Raw genomic sequence first — 20,909 nt, forward strand, 5'->3', positions numbered from 1 at the left:
AGAAAAATTGAGTGGAAAGTACTGACAGTTCACATATGCCCACCACCACTGTCTCCTCTATGATTCACATCTTGCACTAGTGTGGGACATTTGTTACCACCGAAGAGCCAGTATTGATACATTATTATTAACTAAAGCTGGTAATTTATATGGGGCTCACTCATTGTGTTGCATAGTCTATGGGCTTTGACAAATGTAATCAGTCACACTTGGTCATGGCGTATATTTCTTTGTATACATTATTGGATTTAATTTGATAATGTATTATTGGGAATATTTACATTGGTGTTCGTGAGAGATATTGGCCTATAGTTTTCCTTCCTTATAACATCTTTGTCTGATTTTGGTCGTAGGGTAATACTGGCCTCAAGGAATGAATTAGGAAGAATTCTCTTTGATTCAAACTTTTGAAGAGATTGTAGACAATTCGTATAGTTTAAAACTTAAATGTTTGGTAGAATTTCCCAGTAAACCCAGCCGGGTTTCCTGATTTCCGTTTTGGAAGGTATTAATTAGTGATTCAATTTCCTTAATAGACATAGGCCTATTCAAAGTATCTACTTCTTCTTCTGTGTGTTTTGATAGATTGTGCCTTTTCAGAATTGTTCTATTTCATCTAGGTTATGGAATCTGTGGGTGTTAAGTTGTTTATTATTCATTTAATGTACATGGGATCATTGGTGGTGGCCCCTGTTTCACTTCTGATATCAGTATTTGTGTTCTCTCTCTCTCTCTTTTTTTTTTTTTACTTAGCCTAGCTAGAGGTTCAAAATTGTTTTGATCTTGTCAAACAGCCACCTTTTAAAAATTCTTTGCAGCTTTTATTTTAGGTTCAGGGGGTACATGCACAAGTTTGTTGTATGCAAAATTGCATGTCATGGGGGCTTTGTATACAAATTAGTTCATCACACAGAAAATAAACATAGTACGCATCAGGTAGTTTTTCTATCCTGGTCCTCCTCTCACCCCCCACCATCACATAGGCCCAGGTGTCTATTTGTCTATTGTTTGTTTCCATGTATACTCAAGGTTTGGCTCACACTTGTAAGAAAGAACACGTAGTACTAGGTTTCCTGTTCCTGCATTTATTCATTTAGGATAATGGCCTCCTGCCCCACCCTGTTGCTGCAAAGGACACAATCTCATTCTTTTTGATGACTGTATAGTATTCCATGGTATAGATACACCAGATATTCTTTATTCAGTCTACCATTGATGGCCACTTACGTCAATTTTATGTATTTGCTATTGTGAATAGTGCTGCAGTGAACATGTGTGTGCATCTGTCTGTATGGTACAATGATTTATATGATTAGTTAGGTATATACCCAGTAATGGGATTGGTGGGTCGAATGGTAGTTCTGTGTAAGTTCTTTGAGAAATCTCCAAACTGCTTTCCACAGTGGCTGAGCTAATTTACATTCCCACCAGCAGTGTATGAGCATTCCCTCTTCTCCACAGTCATGCCAACTTCTGTTATTTTCTGACTTTTTGATGATAGCCATTCTGACTGACTGGTGTGACATGGACTCACACTGAGGTTTTAATTTGCATTTATCTGATGATTAGTGATGTTGAGCATTTTTTCATATGCTTCTTGGGGCACGCGTATATCTTCTTTTGAGAAGTGTCTGTTCGTGTCCTTTGCTCATTTTTAATGGGGCTGTTTGTTTTATGCTTGTTAATTTCTTTAAGGTGCTTACGGAATTTGGATATTAGACCTTTTTAAGATGCAGAATTTGCAAATTTTACTCCCATTATAGAGGTTGTCAGTTTACTTTGTTGATAGCTTCTTTTGCTGTGCAGAAGCTCTTTGGTTCAATTAGGTCCCATTTCTCAATTTTTGTTTTTGTCATAGTTGTCTTTGGTGTTTTCACCATGAAATCTTTGCCAGGGCCTATGTTTAAGTCTTTAATCCATCTTGAGTTGGTTTTGGTGTATGGTGAAAGGGAGTGGTCCAGTTTCACTCTTCAGCATATGGGTAGCCAGCATAGGGAGGTATCAATTAACTGCTACATGTTTTACCTCAAGAACTGAGAGATCATCCCTCCTGATCTGGAAACCTCTACACCACTGCCGCCAATCTCCTCACCTCCGTGCACAAGATTATAAAGGTCAGAGCTCTGTGCTGGTACATGTGAGGATGCATGTGGCAGCTCCACAAGTTCCCTTGATCACACTTGTGCTGTTGGCTACTAACAGCAATACATGAGTGGGAATTCTACAACAAATTTTTATCAGAAGACCATAACTATTCTACAAAATCTGAGAAACAGAAGCAACTAATAAGCTTGATAAAAACAAGAATGCAGGTAGCTCAGGAGAACTCAACAGTGGATCTTCTAAATCACATTTTCTGTAAAGAAATGGTATCATCAGACTGAGCAGGAAAATACTCAGTCATATAGTCTAGTCCAGAGCTCCAAAATTGGCAGGACAAAACCATGATCGACTCCGCTAGGTTGAGGTGAAAAGTATGAAACCAAGTAACTACAGTCAGGGGACTCAGTCAATAGCAAACACAAGGGTGTGTATGCAGGGGGCAGTTCTCAGAGAAATGACACCAGCTGTATGGACCAACCAGCGTGAGACCCCTGCTTTTACCCTGAAGGATACAAATACAATACATGGACATTTTGACATGTCCAGTAAGTAAAACTCAAAAATTAGTTCTTTAAGTAGAAATGCACATATAACACACAATGGAGACAACTGAAAGACAAACACACCCAAACTCACAGCATCCCTTAAGGTAAACCCTGTCAAAACCATGAAGAGCTAATATCATGGGACCATGCTTTGACTCAGAGTCCTCCAGGTGAATTTCCCCACTGCTGTAGGACTGCTGTAATATGTTGAGACTCAGAAAACTATGGGCTAATGTTTCCATGTTACACTGCCATTGCAAAATATTACATACGATTTTAAGAATCAAGGAAAAGCTATTACAGGCATAGCTCTGACCTGTTGCATTTTTGGGTCTTCACCACTGCAATAAAGTGAGCCACACAAATATTTGATTTACCTGTGCATATAAAAGTTTTGTTTACCGTATAAAGAAATGTATTTAGTGAGCGATAGCATTATGTCTACAAAACAATATACATACTTTAATTAAAAATACTTGATTGCTAAAAAAGACTAACGATGGTCAGAGCTCCCAGCAAGTCATCATCTTCTTGCTGGTGGAGGGTCTGGTCTTGATGTTGACGGCTGCTGGCTGACCAGCATGGTGTTTGCCAGAGGGTGGAGTGGCTTTGGAAATTCCTTAAGAGAAGACAGCGATGAAGTTGGTCACATTCATTGACTCTTCCTTTCATGAAAGATTTCTCTGTGGCATGCAATGCTGTTTGATAGCATTTTACCCAGAGTAAAACTTGCTTTAATATTGCACCCAATCCTCTCAACTATCCCCCCCACACACAAACACAACCCTGCTTCATCAACTGCGTTAATGTAATATTTTAAATCCTATGTTGTCATTTTAACAGCGTTCACATCTTCTGCACTGGGAGTCGATTGCATCTGAAGAGAACACTTTCTTTACTCATCCATAAGAAGCAACTCATCCATTCGAGTTTTATCAATTCACTCACATCTTCAGGCTCCACTTCCAATTCCAATTCTCTTTTTATTTCCAATACATCTGCAGTAACTTCTTCCGATCAAGTCTTTAACCATCAGTGTCAGCCAGAGGTTTGTAATCAACGTCTTCCACACTCTTGTTGACATTGATATTTTGACCTCCTCCCGCGAATCATGAATGTTCCTAATGGAATCTAGAATGGTGAATCATTTCCAGAAGGCTTTCCATTTACTTTGTCCAGCTCCATCAGAGGAGGTTTTCCATTTACTTTGTCCAGCTCCCTATGGCAGCTGTAGCCTTATTAAATATATTTCTTAAATAAGACTTGGAAGTCAGTCAAAATTACTGCTTGATCTATGGACTGCAGAATGGATATTGTGTCAGCAGGCATGGAAACAACATTCATCTTCTTGTACATTTCCATCAGGGCTCCTGGGTGACCATTGCATTGTCAATGAGCAATAATATTTTGAGAGGAATCTTCCTTTTTTTTCTTCCTGAGCAGTAGGTCTCAACAGTGGGCTTAAAATACTCAGCAAACCATGTTTTTTTTTTTTTTTTTTTTTTTTGAGACGGAGTCTCGCTCTGTCGCCCAGGCTGGAGTGCAGTGGCGCAATCTCGGCCTCCCAAAGTGCTGGGATTACAAGCGTGAGCCACCGCGCCCGGCCGGCAAACCATGTTTTAAGCAGATGTGCTGTCATCCAGGCTTTGTTGCTCCATTTATAGAGCATGGGTAGAGCTGATTTAGCATAGTGCTTCAGGGCCCTAGCATATTTGGAATGATAAATGAGCATTGGCTTCAACTGAAAATCTTTAGGTGAATTAGCCCCTAACATGAGAGTCAGCCTGTCCTTTGAAGGTTTGAAGGCAGGGATTGACTTCCCCTCCCTAGCTATGAAAATCCTACGTAACATCTTCTTCCAATAGAAGACAGTCTAATTCAGACTGAAAATCTGTTGTTCCGTGTAGCCACCCTCATCATCTTTTTTTTCATTGCACCGCCTGTTTAATTGTTTATTTTTAGATATCTTGGGGGAAGAAATTTCTATTTTATTTTATTTTATTATTATTATACTTTAAGTTTTAGGGTACCTGTTCACAACGTGCAGGTTTATTACATATGTATACACGTGCCGTGTTGGTGTGCTGCACCCATTAATTCGTCACTTAGCATTAGGTATATCTCCTAATGCTGTCCCTCCCCCCACCCCACAACAGTCCCTGGTGTGTGATGTTCCCCTTCCTGTGTCCATGTGTTCTCATTGTTCAATTCTCACCTATGAGTGAGAACATGTGGTGTTTCGTTTTTTGTCCTTGCGATAGTTTGCTGAGAATGATGGTTTCCAGCTTCATCCATGTCCCTACAAAGGACATGAACTCATCATTTTTTATGGCTGCATAGTATTCCATGGTGTATATGTGCCACATTTTCTTAATCCAGTCTATCGTTGTTGGACATTTGGGTTGGTTCCATGTCTTTGCTATTGTGAATAGTGCCACAATAAACATACGTGTGCCTGTGTCTTTATAGCAGCATGATTTATAATCCTTTGGGTATATACCCAGTAATGGGATGGCTGGGTCAAATGGTATTTCTAGTTCTAGATCCCTGAGGAATCGCCACACTGACTTCCACAATGGTTGAACTAGTTTACAGTCCCACCAACAGTGTAAAAGTGTTCCTATTTCTCCACATCCTCTCCAGCACCTGTTGTTTCCTGACTTTTTAATGATGGCCATTCTAACTGGTGTGAGATGGTATCTCATTGTGGTTTTGATTTGCATTTCTCTGATGGCCAGCGATGATGAGCATTTTTGCACGTGTTTTTTGGCTGCATAAATGTCTTCTTTTGAGAAGTGTCTGTTCATGTCCTTCACCCACTTTTTGACGGGGTTATTTGTTTTTTTCTTGTAAATTTGTTTGAGTTCATTGTAGATTCTGGATATTAGTCCTTTGTCAGATGAGTAGGTTGCAAAAAATTTCTCCCATTTTGTAGGTTGCCTGTTCACTCTGATGGTAGTTTCTTTTGCTGTACAGAATTTCTTTAGTTTAATTAGATCCCATTTGTCAATTTTGGCTTTTGTTGCCATTGCTTTTGGTGTTTTAGACATGAAGTACTTGCCCATGCCTATGTCCTGAATGGTATTGCCTAGGTTTTCTTCTAGGGTTTTTATGGTTTTAGGTCTAACATGTAAGTCTTTAATCCATCTTGAATTAATTTTTGTATAAGGTGTAAGGAAGGGATCCAGTTTCAGCTTTCTCCATATGGCTAGCCAGTTTTCCCAGCACCATTTGTTAAATAGGGAATCCTTTCCCCATTGCTTGTTTTTGTCAGGTTTGTCAAAGATCAGATAGTTGTACATGAGTGAACTCCCATTCACAATTGCTTCAAAGAGAATGAAATACCTAGGAATCCAACTTACAAAGGGATGTGAAGGACCTCTTCAAGGAGAACTACAAACCACTGCTCAATGAAATAGAAGAAGATACAAATAAATGGAAGAACATTCCATGCTCATGGGTAGGAGGAATCAACATCGTGAAAATGGCCATACTGCCCAAGGTAATTTATAGATTCAATGCCATCCCCATCAAGCTACCAATGACTTTCTTCACAGGATTGGAAAAAAACTACTTTAAAGTTCATATGGAACCAAAAAAGAGCCCGCATTGCCAAGTCAATCCTAAGCCAAAAGAACAAAGCTGGAGGCATCACGCTACCTGACTTCAAACTACACTACAAGGCTACAGTAACCAAAACAGCGTGGTTCCGGTACCAAAACAGAGATTCTGGATAACGTGCTGCAGCCTCAACTTCTGCATTTGATGCTTCATCTTGCACTTTGAAAATATTTTCTTTTCAAGTTTTTAGAGGCAGCATCTTGCTCTTTTACCCAGGCCGGAGTAAAGTGGCATGATCACAGCTCACTGCAGCCTCAAACTCCTGGGCTCAAGTGATCCCCCACCCACCATAGCCTCCTGAGTAGCTGAGACTACAGGTGTGCGCCACCACCCTTGGCTCATTTTAATTTTAATTTTTTTTTTTTTTGTAGAGGCAGGGTCTCACTACATTGCCCAGGCTGGTCTCAAACTCCCGGCCTCATGTAATCTTCCCAACTCGGCCTCCCAAACTGTTGGGATAACAGGCATGAACCACCCTGCCTGGGTGCATATTGCAGTTTTATGTTATGGAAAACAGTTTAATCTGCTAGGTTACTTCTGCAGTTTCGTTACCTCTTGCAGCCTTCATAGAACTGAAGAGAGTTAGGCCTTATTCTGGATTAGGCTTTGGCTCAAGGGAATGTTGTGGCTGGATTGACCTTCTATCCGGACCACTAAAACTCTTCACACTGCTATCAGACTGTTTCTCGCTTTCTTATCATTGGTGTGCTCACTGCAGTAGCACTTTTGATTTCCCTCAAGAACTTTTCCCCTTTGCATTCACAACTTGGGTGACTGGTGCAAGGGACATAGCTTTCAGCCTGTCTTGGCTTTTGACATGCCTTCTTCACGAAGCTTAATCATTTCTAGTTTTTGATTTAAAGTGAGAGACGTGTGAGTCTTCCTGTCACTTGAACACTTAGAGGCTGTTTTGGGGTTATTGCTTGGCCTGATTTCCATCTTGTTGTGTCTCAGGGAATAAGATATCCTGAGGAGAAGGAGAGAGATGGGGAACAGCTTGTCAGTGGAGTCATCAGAACACACACAACTTTCGTTTAGTTCGCTGCTGTCTGATATGGGTGCGGTTCGTGGTGCCCCAACAGAATGACAATAGTAACATCAAAGATCACTGATCACAGATTACCATAACAGATATCACAGGAATGAAAAAGTTGGAAATAAGAGTTACCGAATTGTGACACAGGAACACAAAGTGAGCACATGCTTTTGGATAAATGGCACCAATAGATTTGCTTGACATAGGGTTTCCACAAACCTTCAGTTTCTAAGAAACACAATAGCTGCAAAGTGCAATGAAGAGAAGTGCAGTAAGATGAGGTATGCCTGAATGTAGAAGCCATAAATGGCACCTTTATTAATTTTCCCTGTTAGGAGAATTCTCCCCATTGGATCTAAAATCTGAAAACGTTGAGGGAAAGGGCACACATCTGTAATCATGACAGATTCCATGCTCATATCTAAGTACAAGTTCCCAGAGCAGCGTTTTCTGGGCTATGGAGGAGAGGTCAAGATGTCTCACTTCTGGCATAAAGTGCATTCCACGTGTGTTGGCTCAGCACTCTAACAGAAAAACTCGTAGTCACCAAGTTGATACTAGAATGGAGTCTACAACAGACCTTTCCAGAATTCTGTAGGACAGGCTGTGTCTGACTGATGGGGAGTCTGAGAAAGTCATAGCAATTCACTAGACACAGCCCACTGCTGTTCTTGGCCAAGTGGATCAGAAGCAGTACAGCAGGTCTGCATACAAATAAGAAGAGGTGAGAGGAGCTCAGAACACCAACCCAAATCCACAACGTTAGGAGGCCAGCTAGGATGGCAGTCAGTCTTCCTTATTTTGGGATATCATAGTAAGCACAATGGGCTGAGAGGGCAAATGCCAATGCATAGGAACATAGGAGAGATTACCAAAATTACACGTGTGTGTGTGTGTGTGTGTGTGTTTATTCTCTGGACACATTTTGAGAGTCTTGCCTATTCAAATAACTCCAACAGAGAATCTGGTCATTACTTGGCGCCAACAATTCCTTCAGCTTCTGTGTATCAAAAGGACTAAAAATCAGGCATAACTCCCTGTGAAGACATAGTTTTGAATAAAGCATAAGAAGGGGAGAGGTGTGAGCAAATTACTCGTCATTCCTGCTTGTGCCTTCAGGTCCCATTTGCACAAGATCCACTTGACGGAGTTGTCTGAAAATGTGTCGCTTTGCCCAGATTCGGGAATATACAGTTGTGGGTGGCAATTGGTGACATGACATCATGGTGAGATGTTCCCAACGATTCTGTGCTCACCTCCAAACTCAAGTTCCAAGACCAGTCTTTTCTGGACTATGGAGAAGTACAGATGTTTACTTTCGGGCGTCAATCCAAGTGAAGTTAATGAAAAGGAGAAGGGAGCATGGTCTCTCTCTAGAACACCACTGTACATTGGCAAGAATCTCCTCTTGTGGCTTGTCGTGATCTACATAACATGTCTTGATATGCTGCACAAACGCCCTCATGCACTGCCCCTTACTGCCTGCTATGGTTGCTTGCATCCCAGCCTGAATCCCCTGGAGAGATTTCTTCCCCTGTGGGCCTGAATACCTGTTTTAATATAGGATATTTAAGGTAAAGAGCACCCCTCCAATGATTAGAAGAGACACAGATGGAAATAGGCGTTTTATCACTTGCCGATCCTAGAGGGTACATGGCACAACTGGAGGGCACACATGTGTGGCAGGGAGCCCAGTCAGGGAGAGAGAAAGGGATCCATGGACCAACAACCTTATGCGCGTCCCAGGGGTTATCCAAACGGGTTTCCCGTGGGGAGTTTTAATTGGTGGGCTTAAAGCAGGCAGACACATGTTTCAGGAGGTCACACTATGACTGAGCAGTGGTCATTGTGGCCTATCTGTGCAGACTGTGCAGAGTATCAGGGTCAGTGGGGCTGGCCAAGTAGGCTGTATGTACATCTTCATATGTAGAGACCTGAAACATCTCATGATGTTTCTTAAAAAGAGGAGGTGGCTTACATGGAATACAACTGATTATAGGTTGATAATGAAGACACGTAACATGCATGTATGTATGTGTGTGTATATATGCATGTATGTGCATATTAACATATATATTATCTTACACACACACAGAGAGAAATAAATTCTCCTGCTTCATTTATGTTTCCAGCATAAACTCATAGGAGTGGAATTTCCTTTTCAAAGGTTTCTGATGAAGATTCAATCTACTGAGTTTTAAATCACTTTTCGTGTTTCTCATTTGAATAGCCTAGTTCATAGCCCATACCACTTCACAATTAGTGTCTTTACAACCGTCCATACCCATGTCATGGTATTTCCCCTGTATTTGCTTTCACTGAGGTCTTGTGCAGCAAGGTCTTGTGTCTCTCTATACCACGACTTGTGTCCCTCTCCTAGTGGATGACCCATAAGACACTCCGGCCTCTCTGCTCCCCGACTCCACTCATCCCCATAGTCAAACCTCAGGCTTCCCCTCAAGTTTCATTTCTCATTCCCAACCCTCCCTTCTCTGCTTCATCTCCCTTGCAAACACCATCACCCGTCAAACTTTATTCACTTTGTCATTCTCCGCTGGCAAAACTAGAGTCTAGTAAGGCCCAGCTATCCAACTATTCTCCACCTGCACCCAAGTAACAGAAGTCTGCTGCATAAATTATAACACCAAATGCAGCTATATAGACCCATACCAAAATACGGACACACATTTCACAGGGGCCACTCAATACTACCCAATAATCCTACTGTATTACCCCCAGTAAGTATGATTTTCCACAATCTGAGGTTATCTATGCTTCTAAATGTAACACAGCTGTGTTAATTTCCTAGGGAGGCCAAAACACATTACCACAACTGGGTGGCTTAAGACAACAGAAATTTATTCTCTGGCAGTTCTGCAGGCTACCAGTCTGAAATCAAGGTGTCAGCGAGGTTGGTTCCTTCTGGCTAGCTCTGAGGGAGAGTCTATTACAAGTTTCTGGAGGTTGCCGGTAGACATTGGTGGCTTTTCTTGGGTTGTAGATGCATCCCTCCAATCACTTCCTCCTTCATCTGATGGTGCTCTTATCTGTGTGTCTGTGTGTCCAATATCCCTCTTCTTATAATGCCACCACTCACTAGATTAGTGGTGTATGACTAATCCTAATGCTATGGGACCTCATCTTAATTTGATTTTTTGTTTTTTATTTTATTTTTTTGCAAAGACCCTATTTCCAAATAAAGTAACATTCACAGGTATTGGGACTCAGAACTTGAGCATATCTCTTTAGCGGCGAAACTGAACCCACAACAACTGCTCTTGTACATTTTGATTACTCCAATATTCTATGATTGTCAATGAAAAATTAGGACACACAGATAAGCAGACATTTCCTCTTATTTCTCTGAGAAAATAAAGGCCATAGCCAGGCGCCGTGGCTCACGCCTGTAATCCCAGCACTTTGGGAGGCTGAGACAGGTGGATCACCTGAGGTCAGGAGTTGGAGACCTGTCTGACCAACATGGTGAAACCCCGTCTCTACTAAAAATACAAAAATTTAGCTGGGCACGGTGTGTGCCTGTAATCCCAGCTACTCAGGAGGCTGAGGCAGGAGAATCGCTAGAACCCAGGAGGCAGAGGTTGCAGTGAGCCGAGATCACGCCATTGCACTCCAGCCTGGGGAACAGAGCAAGACTCCAATTCAAATAATTATAATAATTTTTTTTAAAGAAAACATAGGCCATGAGACAGGAGCTCCTCTGCGAACCTCTTGGCACCCATCCTGGCTTTTTCTTCCTTCTCTCTTGTAACAGTGAAAGGACATATCAGCCCCTTCCCAGGGCTGACCCTCCACTGAGCACATGGAACCATTCTCTTGACACATTTTCTCTGAGGATGTTGCTTCTATTGCTATTGCCTCTCTTCATCCTGTGTCAACAACCATTTTTTTTTAAATCTTTGCTTCTAGTGGAATAACATACAAACATACACAAGAATCACCCATCTTCAAAACGTCACAGACAAGTAACTCCCATCTTTAAAAATGTACATAGATAAATAAGCTTCCTTGGCCTCATTTCCCCTTCAGTCCCATTCCTCTGCATCCTGTCCCCCACAGCAAATGTTATGTCAAGCATCACCTCTGCTCACTTCCTGAGTTCCCATTCCCTCCTTATTCCTCTGGCATTAGGCTTTTACCCACATCATGCCCCTAATTTGCTCTTAGGATGGCAGGAAACCTCCAGGTCACCAAATCCAGTGGTCAATATGCTAAGCTCTCATCACTGAACCTCTTAGTGTTTGACGAAGTTGAGGACTCCCCATTTCTGAAAATAAGTTCTTTGGTCTTCTGTGTGACCACCCTCTCCTAGAAAGGTTCCTTCTCGGCTTCTTTTGCGAGATCTTCCGCCCATCAGGATCCCACGAGAGTGCTCCAGGGCCCAGGCCCTGAATGGCTTCTCTATCGACACGACAGCCCCATGGCATCTAAATGCAGGTAACTCCCAATCCCATATATATATTGAGTCACACACATGGTTGTCCCATAGACATCTCAAGGGTAAGGTGTCCAAAATTTCACGTGTCCTGAGCTTCCTTCAACCCCTGCACCTCCTTAAATCTTCTCCATCTCAGACGATGTCAGCTCAGTTCACACAGTGGGTTAACATCATATCCCTGCCATAACCCTTAGTTTTCTCCATTTTCTTAACACACTCCATGCCATCTGTCAGCAAAAACTTTCAATCCTTTGAAAACATACCTGTAGTTTCACCACCTCTAAAGAATGATTGAAAAAAAACATCACTGGGTCAAATTTTTTAGTTTCCATCATGGCACAGAAGAAAGCAGAAAGAACCAAAGCGACAGCAGCCACTCGGCCATATGAAAACATGCCCAAAACCCTTCCATGTGTCCCTGCTGACACAAATAGAGCTAATAACGGATGCTGCAGCAAGAGATTGGTGCTAAGAAATAGCCTTAGAAAGAGGTAAGAAATAGCCTTCTCTGGCAAACTTCACTAAGTGAGACTCAGCCTCCTCTGCAGGGGTCAAACTCTGTTGGCAGAGAAGCTACAGGTAGATTCCAGCACCAGGAAGACAGGTCCCTGCGGAGAGAATACTGCAGAACAAAGAAGGGGCTCTTCTATACCACCCTGATGGAAACATTGTGAATGATCTTTGTGGTAGGAGGTGCCTCCAGAGGCCCGGAACACATCAGATAAGAAATGGCTGCTGGACCTGAATGCAAGGGGGTGAATTCCACTGGACCACAGAGCAGCTGTGCGCCCTCCCTTTCCTGTTTGTGTCCCTGACTTGGCTGTAGAATGGACAGGACACTACTGGGACTTTTTTCATAGGATTCTTTGTGAGCATTAAATGATGTGTGTGTCCCAAGGCCCTTAGGCCAGTGCCTGGCGTATACAAGGGCTAGACACAAAGTACATTAACAGCAATTCTGAAGAGGGATGCCATGCACACCATTAAACCTTCTCACATTTTAACTGTCTCCATGAACAAAAGGCACACCTTCACAAGTATCCATGAAGCAATCATTCAGTACCAGATTCCAGCAAAGATATGACCATGTGATTCACCTTCTTGGCTTCTAATGACCTGCATGTTTCACTCTCAAATTAGGGAGACTGACTCCGACTGAAAATATTGAAAACCATCTGTCCATGGTCACTGCCCTCAAAAACCTCTTATCACAAACACCTGCTTACTTTTCTTTCTGTCACTAACTGCTAGACGGAAATTCTTATTTATTCATATGCTTATCAGAGTATTTATTGTCTGTCTCTTCCCACTTTTATGTCAGCTTAATGACTGCAGAGCTTTTGTTCGTGGTTGCTTTTTCCATCTGCTGGGCCCTCAGCATCTAGAACAGTGCTGGGCACATAGTAGGTTCTCAATAAATACCACAGCAATTAGTTGAATCAGAAAAGGGTAACATCCTGAACCATTCCAGGAATCCTGAGAAAGGATCTGGTTTTAAGGCAATTCACACCAAATCTGACAACTTTGCTTTGCTTTGTGCATCTACCTAAACAGTATTGGGCCTCATTCAGAATAATGTTGCAGCTGGCTGTAACTGTAAGAGCTGTAGTTTTGAAGACACTAGATCCCAGCTCAACTCAACTTTTTCCTGGCTTTGCAACCTGTCCCCAGGAGTGTGACCACAGCAGAAACTTATAACGATTATAGGCCAATAAGTTGGGTTCTCTTGCATATCAGTGACTCAGCCTCCCCTGTGTACATGAGTTGCACCATGGAGTAAAATGTTACTCCTTCCATTACAAAAGCTACACTGGAAGTAAGTGTAAATAAACACTGGAATAGTGTTTAGACAAACATTTCTATAAGAATAGAGTGACAAGGTTTAGATGACATGTATCAACACATGTATTATTCATTATGATTTAATGGGTGGGGACAATTCCCATCCATGGGAATTTTGGGATCCTCATGTGATGGGAGTTTTCCCAATCCATATCTTTGTTTCTGAAAACACAATGAGTGTATAGATTGCTTTTATTTGTTACAGAATGTCAGTGTTAGCTCTCTGTTGTCTTAGCTTGGTCTGCTATAACACGATACCACGGAAATTTATATTACACAGTTCTGGAGGCTGAGAGGTCCAAGAATAAGGTGCTGACTGATTTGGTTCAGGGCAAGGGCCCTCTTTCTGGCTCGAAGATTGTCAACTTCCGGTTGTTTCCTCCTACAGAGGAGTGGGAGCACATTCTGGCTTCTTTTCCTCTTCTTCTAAGGATACAAATCCCATTATGGGGCTCTAGTCTCATGACCCCATCTAAGCCTAATAGCCTCCCAATGCCCACCGCCATATATGATCACATTGGGGATTACGGCTTCAACAAAGGAATTTTTGGGGAACACAGGTGTTCAGTCCCCCTAACCACTGCAAAGTATGTTTTTTATGCTGTCAAAATAGCTTGTACCTTTCGTTTTGTTTCCTTTCCTTTCTTTTTTTATCTTTTTTTTTTTTTTTCGAGATGGAGTCTCCCTATGTCACCCAGGCTGCAGTGCAGTGGCATGATCTTGGCTCACTGCAACCTCGGGCTCCTGGGTTCAAAGGACTCTTCTGCCTCAGCCACCCCAAGGAGCTGGGACTACAGGCACGTGCAACCACGACTGCCTAAATTTTTTGGCATTTTTAGTAGAGACGAGGTTTCACCATGTTGGCCAGGCTGGTCTCAAACTCTTGACCTCAGTTGATCCACCCAACTCGGTCTCCCAAAATGCTGGGATTACAGGTGTGAGCCATGCACCTGGCCACCTTTTGTTTTCTTTCAATGGAACTTCAACAATAAGGTTATGCTTTTCACCCTTTGTATATACAGTAGGCCTTCAACTATGCAAAGGATTTGGGGAATGAAAGTTTCTAATTCACCTCTTTTAGGGTTAACTGGGGCAATGCCCTTAGGAAGTGAAACCACTGTAGGATGACGTTGCCCCAGCAGGGTGGACTCTCTTCCTCCCCCTTATGAGACCAACAAGAATACTAACTGATCTGAGTCCTTAGTTATGGATGTTTAGACTGATAGCCCTCAACCAACCCCAGGACTTCACTCTTCTGGCCAGGCCAGCAGCTCTGGAAAGAAACTCATGAAGCACTTAACCCAGGCTGTCCTAGGTGACTATTACAATGAAATGGTGACTAAAAGCCAGTTCTGTGAGGAGTTCCAAAGGCAACAGTGAACCTTTTTCTCTAACTCTCCCATCCCTGTAGAGCAGGGCACCAAAGTTTAGGAAGGCAGGCATGGAGCCTGCCAAAAAATGGTTCCAAGGAGGCCTCCTGCAAGCCAGGGTCCGTGAGAAGAGGGAGTTAGAGAACAGATGGAAGGCTGTCCACAGTAGGAGAGCATATACGCAGGATTGTGCAAAGAAGTAAATACACAGAGGATAATGGAAGTTAGGGTTCTCCAAAGCTGAGAAGGAAACAATACACATGGAAAGGTGGAAAGAGAGGAAAACATGGAATAAACTCCGCATTCCTGGGCTGGTACTGGAGGTTTACGTGCAACCTCAAGTTTGCCAATAGAAATAAGAGCTTCAATTCAAAACACCATATTCTCCAACACCAAGGTGACAGGGATCCTTGTAAATAGGGCTGATTAAGTGAATTTGAAATTTTGACAAAACAGAGAACTACACACTAAGCATAACAAAGAGGAGTTACTTACATTAACAGAGCATATCCCTTTGGCAGATGTATAGTTAAAGATTTATGCATCTCACAAGAGGAGTGAAATGACAAACCAGAACCTCTGAAAGCTACAAGTGGTTAGAGGATGAAACCATGATCACAATAAGAGACTTCAAGGTGCCCCTTTGATTAACAGTATGCATTATCATGACAGCGAGAACACTAGGTTCAATCTATTGGGCCATGATTAGGCTCCGGATGCCTAAATAGAACTTTATGTTTTAGAATCACTGCAGGCATAAGGCCAGAATTGGCAGAAGGGCCATCGTTTGCCAAACCCGGCTAAAGATCGTTATCTTATTTCATTTTCTTCATTGCATGTATCGCTAAATGAGCTGAGAGGCATCTGATATCAGCACATCTGCAACGCCTTCACAGCGTGCCAGTTGGAAGCTCCGTGGCAGAACACTGGAGCCCCAGAAACTCGTGGTGACAGGTCCCCGTATTTTCAATCCAATTCTTTTGTACGTGGGGAAAGCACGTTTCTGACAGAGTCTACTATTTCCTAGTCCCTGAGTCCTTCTGTCCTTGTGCCGTGAGGTCATCCATTTAGGGACACAGGTGTGATGAGGGTGAGATGATCAAGGACCATTCATTCTCAATTGTGGGAAAGAGCCTTGGCGTTAACACATCCCTGAGGCAAAATATTCAAAATGAACCGCCGCTTGGTCTGCCTTATGGAAGCAAAGTGGTTCTGGGCTTTGCTATTTGAAGATAGAGGAAATGTATCCAATCCCTGCCCCCCTGCCCAGCTGAACTGCTGCCTCCCAGGTGATCCTCAGTCCGGTGAGGAAGTTTGTGAAACAGAGGCTGTGACTGAATCCTCAGCTGATTGGGCTTATCATAATGCATTATAACTCCCAAAGGACATTCTTCCACATCAAACAAACTGCAGAATTAAATGGGGAGGTAGTGAAAGTCATGACCCTTGCATCTCTCAAGTCCAACATGGACTGCTCTGAAATTCCACAGGGTGTGGGGTTGCTTTTGAATGACGACATTCACAGGGACCTGGTGTTGCCACAGCTCCCACTTGCCCCTTTCAATCATAGGAGCTACTGCTGCATGGGTCAGGAAGCCGAGGACAGTGGGGGTGCCAGGGGGGTGGGGTTGGGGCATTGAAAGAACACAATTCCATTAGGGCCTGGAATTTTGTCCTTTTGGTTAAGGGTATAACTCTAGAGCCTCAACAGTGCCTGGCACATCAAAGAGAATCAGTAGGATTTTGTGGAGTGAACCAATGAGTGAAAATGGGAACTTTACGAAACCTTCACTGTTTCTATCAAGCGGGAAACAAATCCCTGGATAACTGAGAGGTCTCACTGGATCTGTAGTGGAAAGTCAAAACACAACTCTGTTTATTCAAGGACCGGTGGTAATGGTGGAATTATGAATCACAGGACTCAGGGTAAGTTCACAACGACACTCAAGCTATGCCCAAAGGTCTGAATATATCCCTTCCCCTAGGTGACAGCTACCTGGTTAAATATTCTATTAGAAGAAAGAATGAAGTTTCCTGGAGTTTACCTGTGGGATTTTAGTATAACCTTTCCCAGTGGGTAAGCAGATTGTCCTTCCCTCAAGGGGCTCTGTTTGTACGTTTCTTCGTGACTTCACATGAGCTGCACCCCTGCAACAAAGTGGCTCACAGAGGCTCACGTACAGCAGAGTCGGCTTTCTATGGTTGTTGGTGTTGTTTAAAAATCAACAGAGAGGTCTTAGTGCATTGCTCAACAATTTTATTCTTAAGGAACCAGTGATGAATGAACCACAGGTAAATATCATTGCTGGCCCAGTCATTCAGTCATTGAACTTAATAACATTTTATCTGCTCATTGAATCTGCCAGGCACTCTTCTAAGTGCTTGGTGATGCTTTAATGACAACAGAAAAAAAAAACAGATCAAAAGACATCCTGCCATTGTGGAGTTTACATTCTAGCATGGGGAAGAAGGAACAAGGAAAACAATAAACATCACAAGTTATCTGGGTGACAGAAGATGAAAGAGGCTATGGAACAATACAGATTGTACAGACATCATAAAGGGGGCTCAAAACTGAAGTCAAATTGTAACTTTAAATCATGCCTTTAACATGCTGTCCCTGATGCCTTTTCAGTTAAATGCTTTGGCTCCGACGTTCCCTTTTGGGCCGTCCCAGGCCTCCGTCATCTTGGAATCCGCTGCTGCTAATGGGAAATATGGAATTCAAATTTAATGGCAGTGTTCATTTTAATTAAGAACTCCTTTCCTCCAGTGACTAGCGAGTCATTTTAGTGTGGTTTTTAATTGATAAGGCACTTCCCTAAGCTGGGTTCATGGTCCAATTGAACTAGCCAGTATCTCAATTAGATTTGCCACAAAAGTCATATGTGAAATACTATTTAGGCTTACTAAGCTAACCTTTTCAGATAAACCAGCCCCTTTACTGCTCATAAAAGGAAAAGAATAAAAATGCTTTGTCATTACGATTTTTGCGCTGGGGTGATAGAAACCGCTCTCCAAATATAGCAGAACTGAACGCTCTCCACCATGACCACATTGACGATATCATCTACTTGAGGTACGTATCCGTCAGGAAGTTTCACAGAATCCAAGGTGAAAAAGATAGTATAATCTATCACCCCACTTCTTCCATGTACGCTAGTAATGCAGACCTGTGAGTATAAATAATGGAAATGATTATGAAAAAGCTCAATAATCACTGTAACCAGCTTTGCACCTCCTCACCCTGGGTCCTGCATGAGTGCAGGTCACTTCGATGCAAATCATTGATTTCCAACCTGGTTGGCCCATTGCTAACACCAGGGGTGCTTTGTAAGAATACCCATGTCCACGCTCCACCTCAGAACAATTAAATCAGACTCTCTGGGAATGAGGCCTGGGTCTCTGATGAGAAATCCTGCTCTAAATGTTACCAAAATATGTCCATTACCCTCGGTTGCCTTGAATTGCCTGCGCATATTCAGGCTTTAATAACCAAATAATTCTTAGCATTTACTGGTAAGCTCAAGTCCCACAACACACTCCGTTCATTCTTTCCCTACAGTTCTCTGGCACAAAGATCATTTTTCTTCCTCCTGTCCTTGGAAGATTCTAATAACATTTGGATATCGAGTAAAATGCACAATTTAGAACTTAATCATGTGCTTGTTCTATATAATTTTCCAATTATTTCCTTTGGAAAATTCTGCCTTTTCAATAAGAAAAGTGGCTCCTTTGTTGGCAAAGAATGTATTTCTTCATATTTTCTGGAATTCGCATTACACCCAACAGAATCCTGGTCACGTAAATTATCAACAAAGGAAAAGTTAGCAGAAATTGCTGACGGGAGCAACAGGAAAGTAATTACCTCTTCCGTATGAATACAACGGATGGGCTTCACAGAAGTTGCCTTGATGTTTGAGATGCCTGGCTCAGTGGAATATTCAACTTCTAACAAGTCACCCTTAAAAGGCACAAAATCTAAAACAGCCATGGAGAAATGGGAGTGTCATGATCTCTTAACTAGGTCACTTTTAATTTCACATGTTATTTGATAGTGTACTACTTTAAAGTCAGTTCTGCTAAATCTAAAGTCCATTTTGTGCATATTTAAACAGACACTACAAATCTCTAAGTCCAAAAAGAAGTTTATAATCCTTAGGCATTGATTCTCCTCTGCTGATTTAACAAATGTAAATGGAGGAAAGTGTGAACCATACATCACAGCCAATCTGAGGGAGCAGCACAGGATTTACTAAACAACTGTTAGTGTTCACAATTGCTTAGTGAGAGGCAATCAAACATACAGGTAAGAGCACAAGTTTCAACCTGGCTACACGGCTTCGAATCTTGACACTGCCTGTCACTCAGTTGGCAACCTTAGCCAAGGTGGTTAATCTGTCTGTGCCTAGTTTTGTTCATCTATAAAATGAGAAGCACAGTAAGTACCCTTCGTGATACACAGCTGCTGTGAGAAATAGTTGATATGTGCGATACGCACAGAATCATCCAGAATCATCGCTGGCGCATAGTAATCACCAAATAACTGTTGATTGGTAGTAGTGGTAGCAGTACCACTAGGAAATGTTGTTACTTTCAGAATGAATGAATTTCCCCTGGTGTTGTGTTTGGCTAATGAACTCTTTTTTTTTTTTTTTTTTTTTTTTTTTTTTTTTTTTTTTTTTGAGGCGGAGTCTCACTCTGTCGCCCAGGCTGGAGTGCAGTGGCGCGATCTCGGCTCACTGCAAGCTCTGCCTCCTGGGTTCACGCCATTCTCCTGCCTCAGCCTCTCCGAGTAGCTGGGACTACAGGCGCCCGCCACCACGCCCGGCTAATTTTTTGTATTTTTAGTAGAGACGGGGTTTCAATGTGGTCTCGATCTCCTGACCTCGTGATCCGCCCGCCTCGGCCTCCCAAAGTGCTGGGATTACAAGCGTGAGCCACCGCGCCCGGCCTGGCTAATGAACTCTTAAGTATGTGCCTTACAGGTTACAGTTAAGACCATTGAGTTTCAAACAGAAGTTTGCAATAAGTTAAAAGTGAGTCACAGGATAACAAAGTTACGTGAAAGAATATGGAGCAAATGGAAATCCCAAATGCAACTGAGACAGTAAATTGCCACAATGAAAACTAGCGATATCAACAAAGTTAAACATTTCTTCACCTTAGGACCCAACACTGTAGAATGACATAAGACACTGTGTTAGACCTCTTCTCTCTCTCTCTCACTCTCTCTCTCTCTCTCTGATAATTTACATACATTTCTTTTGTGTAGATTTAACATATATCTATATGCTTATACCTCCAAAATGTATATGCCTCCAGCTCTAACCAACCTCAGGGTCAATTATCCGTATGCTTACACCAATCTAACGTGTATAAAGCTGAGTTGTTGGTATTCTCCGTATTCACCAACTTTTGTTTGCCTCAGTCGTCTACATCACAAACTGACAACTCCACTCTCACCACTGCTCAAACCAAAAACTTTGGAGATACCTTAGACTCATTTTCCCTCCACAACAAAGATCTAATCCATTACCTCCTGGGTTCTTCTCTAACTTCAAAATATATCCAGAGTCAACTCAGTCCTCAGGTTCTCCACTTCTCCACTTTCACTCACATCTCCATCATCTCTCACCAGGAATATTACAACGTTTTCCTGACTGATTTCCTGACTCCACCCTTCCCCTGATAGTCTCTTCTCGACAAAGCAGACAGAGTCAACATCTTAAAACAAAATTCAGGTCAGAGTCCTGCTTTTGCACCCAAGAAAACAAACTAGCACGCTGCCTGGGGAAGCGGAGCTAATCTCCCCATTTATACCCAAGGTATATGACAGCTGCAGTAGACAAAACAGACAAAAAAAATCGTTGGGTAGAAGCTAAATATTAGAATATATCTGCTGATTACAAAGAGAATTCGGCCGGGCGCGGTGG

At 42.4% G+C, this 20,909-nt stretch overlaps 2 protein-coding genes across 5 annotated transcripts in view; one reads left to right on the forward strand and one right to left on the reverse strand.

Annotated features, from left to right (window-relative positions):
* PABIR3 (PABIR family member 3) overlaps positions 1-20,909 on the forward strand; it is a 417,014-nt gene that overhangs the window by 365,294 nt on the left and 30,811 nt on the right. The gene's annotated exons all lie outside the window — the stretch shown is intronic.
* The window catches only part of CT55 (cancer/testis antigen 55), a 25,093-nt gene continuing 21,393 nt past the window's right edge, over positions 17,210-20,909 (reverse strand). The window contains exons 5-7 of the mRNA XM_032757951.2: positions 18,842-18,954; positions 17,959-18,146; positions 17,210-17,678 (exon numbers count right to left, since the gene is read on the reverse strand). Coding sequence (XP_032613842.1) covers positions 17,609-17,678; positions 17,959-18,146; positions 18,842-18,954 — 371 coding nt within the window. The 3' untranslated portion in view covers positions 17,210-17,608. The remainder of the gene's footprint in view (positions 17,679-17,958; positions 18,147-18,841; positions 18,955-20,909) is intronic.

This window comes from Hylobates moloch, unplaced genomic scaffold (assembly GCF_009828535.3).
Source record: "Hylobates moloch isolate HMO894 unplaced genomic scaffold, HMol_V3 SCAFFOLD_7, whole genome shotgun sequence".
Classification (NCBI taxonomy): Eukaryota; Metazoa; Chordata; class Mammalia; order Primates; family Hylobatidae; genus Hylobates; species Hylobates moloch.